This window comes from Frankliniella occidentalis, unplaced genomic scaffold (genome assembly GCF_000697945.3).
Source record: "Frankliniella occidentalis isolate FOCC.00 unplaced genomic scaffold, Focc_3.1 Scaffold262, whole genome shotgun sequence".
NCBI classification, from domain to species: Eukaryota; Metazoa; Arthropoda; class Insecta; order Thysanoptera; family Thripidae; genus Frankliniella; species Frankliniella occidentalis.
In genome coordinates this window covers 44,350-46,015 of record NW_026267388.1, presented here as the reverse complement: position 1 = coordinate 46,015, position 1,666 = coordinate 44,350, and the positions used below count along the sequence as shown (strand labels likewise).

The 1,666-nt window shown below is 52.3% G+C and overlaps 1 protein-coding gene and 1 long non-coding RNA gene across 2 annotated transcripts in view; one reads left to right on the top strand and one right to left on the bottom strand.

Moving 5' to 3' along the window:
- LOC127750803 (uncharacterized) overlaps positions 1 to 142 on the bottom strand; it is a 2,254-nt gene extending 2,112 nt beyond the window's left edge. The window contains exon 1 of the mRNA XM_052273295.1: positions 55 to 142. Coding sequence (XP_052129255.1) covers positions 55 to 109 — 55 coding nt within the window. The 5' untranslated portion in view covers positions 110 to 142. The remainder of the gene's footprint in view (positions 1 to 54) is intronic.
- Positions 143 to 436: 294 nt separating this feature from the next.
- On the top strand, positions 437 to 1,585 carry LOC127750802 (uncharacterized). The gene is made up of 2 exons (XR_008011852.1): positions 437 to 716; positions 795 to 1,585. It is a non-coding gene; the product is annotated as an uncharacterized LOC127750802 (long non-coding RNA).
- Positions 1,586 to 1,666: the final 81 nt, after the last annotated feature.

Sequence of the window (1,666 nt, the reverse complement as noted above, 5' to 3'; positions counted from 1 at the left end):
CGTTTGGCGGAAGGGCGGGCCTGCTTGTTTCCTACCCCATTGCTAAGTACTTACTGTGAAAGACCACCACGTTTTGGGTGGCCAGAATACACCAGGCAGTGCTGACCATGTTGATGAGCAGGCTCTAGACGAGCGCAGTGGGAGGAACGGGAAGTGGCCGATCGGGCCACAGCGGCCGGCTTTATAGCAGCCAGCGAACAGGCCTTCCCCCCCTCCCCCGCCCAGCAGACAGGCTGCGTCCGAATTCAATACGTAGGAGTACGTGCAGCAGCCCGTAGTGGCTGAGCTTTTAGTCGTTAGTGTGCCAAAATTCTCAAATGTAAAGGTTAAAGGAATATAGTAATAGTAATGTACAAATGGGAGGCCAGGGAAGAACAGGAAGGGGGGGGGGGGCACTGTGTTGCGGACGGCAACCAAATAGCCCGAAAACGCCTAGAGGTAGGCAACCCAACAGCCGCCCTCGGACACGCCTGACCCGGCAGCCGAGAGGTAGCGCCACCTCGGAGCGAGTGCGAGAGAGACAGCGGCCGGCCTGACGTGCCGCCGCGCGAGTCAGTCGAGAGTACACGAGCGGAGCGGACGGACGAGACGGTCAGCAGACGACGAGACGCGTCGACCTCGTTTGCGGTACACACTGTGTTGTGCGCGTTCGACAGTATTGTGCTCCAGCTCTCCATCATCAATATGGATTACTTTCACCAAACCAAGCCCGCAAGGTATGCACCCCGACTCGTCTCCCAAACGGCTGTCCAAAGTTGTGTTGACGTTTTGTACTGATCAACCGTACTGTACAGGGCTTCGGTGACCCGGCGAAATGCCGCCATGATGGGCTAGGCCCCACTGTGACTCGCCTCCCGAAGCCGCCGCCAATGCCTACTACCGCCCCACTCTACTTTGGACGCCGAGGATGTCGACGGGCCCAAACTCCACCAGGCCGCCCCTCCCGGGTCGCCTCGCCCGCCGCCGCACAGGCCGCGCGCAGCTCAGCGCCGCGCCGCCCCCCAGCGCCCTCCCCCTTTCCCACTCCCACTTCAATCAGCTGTTGGAATGGAGTGACTGTGTTTGTCACTGTGTGACGAAACTTACTGTAACTTGAGTGTTATAGTTAAATGTGTGTTATGTGTTGGTGTTTCCAATATGTAATTCTGAAAATGTAAATGTGAATGTGAAATGTGAGTGTTGTGTGTGGGTGGTGGCGCCGCCCCCATGCACCTGTTCATGCAACCTGCGTAGGATTCAACTCTGGTGAGTTAACAAATTTCTTATAAATCTGGGCCCAGTATAGAAAAGCTTACCTCGGTTATGAGGTTAAACTTTGTTCGAATGGATTATCATTCTTAATTAATTTTGGCAGTGTGTCTGCTTTTGTCTGTGTAGTCTAAGACTCTGGACATGTTGTGTAACGGTGATTGCATTGTTACTTAGGGTATTATTGTAGGGTTCCCATGTTTATATTGTACTTGTGATTGTATGATGTGAGTGTAATTGTGATTTTTGCCATCTTGAGGGACGCCTCTTAAAGCTTTATCTTTGTTGTTGATAACCTTGATCACAAAATAGTATTAAACTACTTAAATATATTTGCCCCCTTGTTTATTGGCTGAGCGATTAGCGAAGCCTATTACTCCGTCTGGTCGGAAAAAACTTTTTCTGTCTGTCTGTCTGT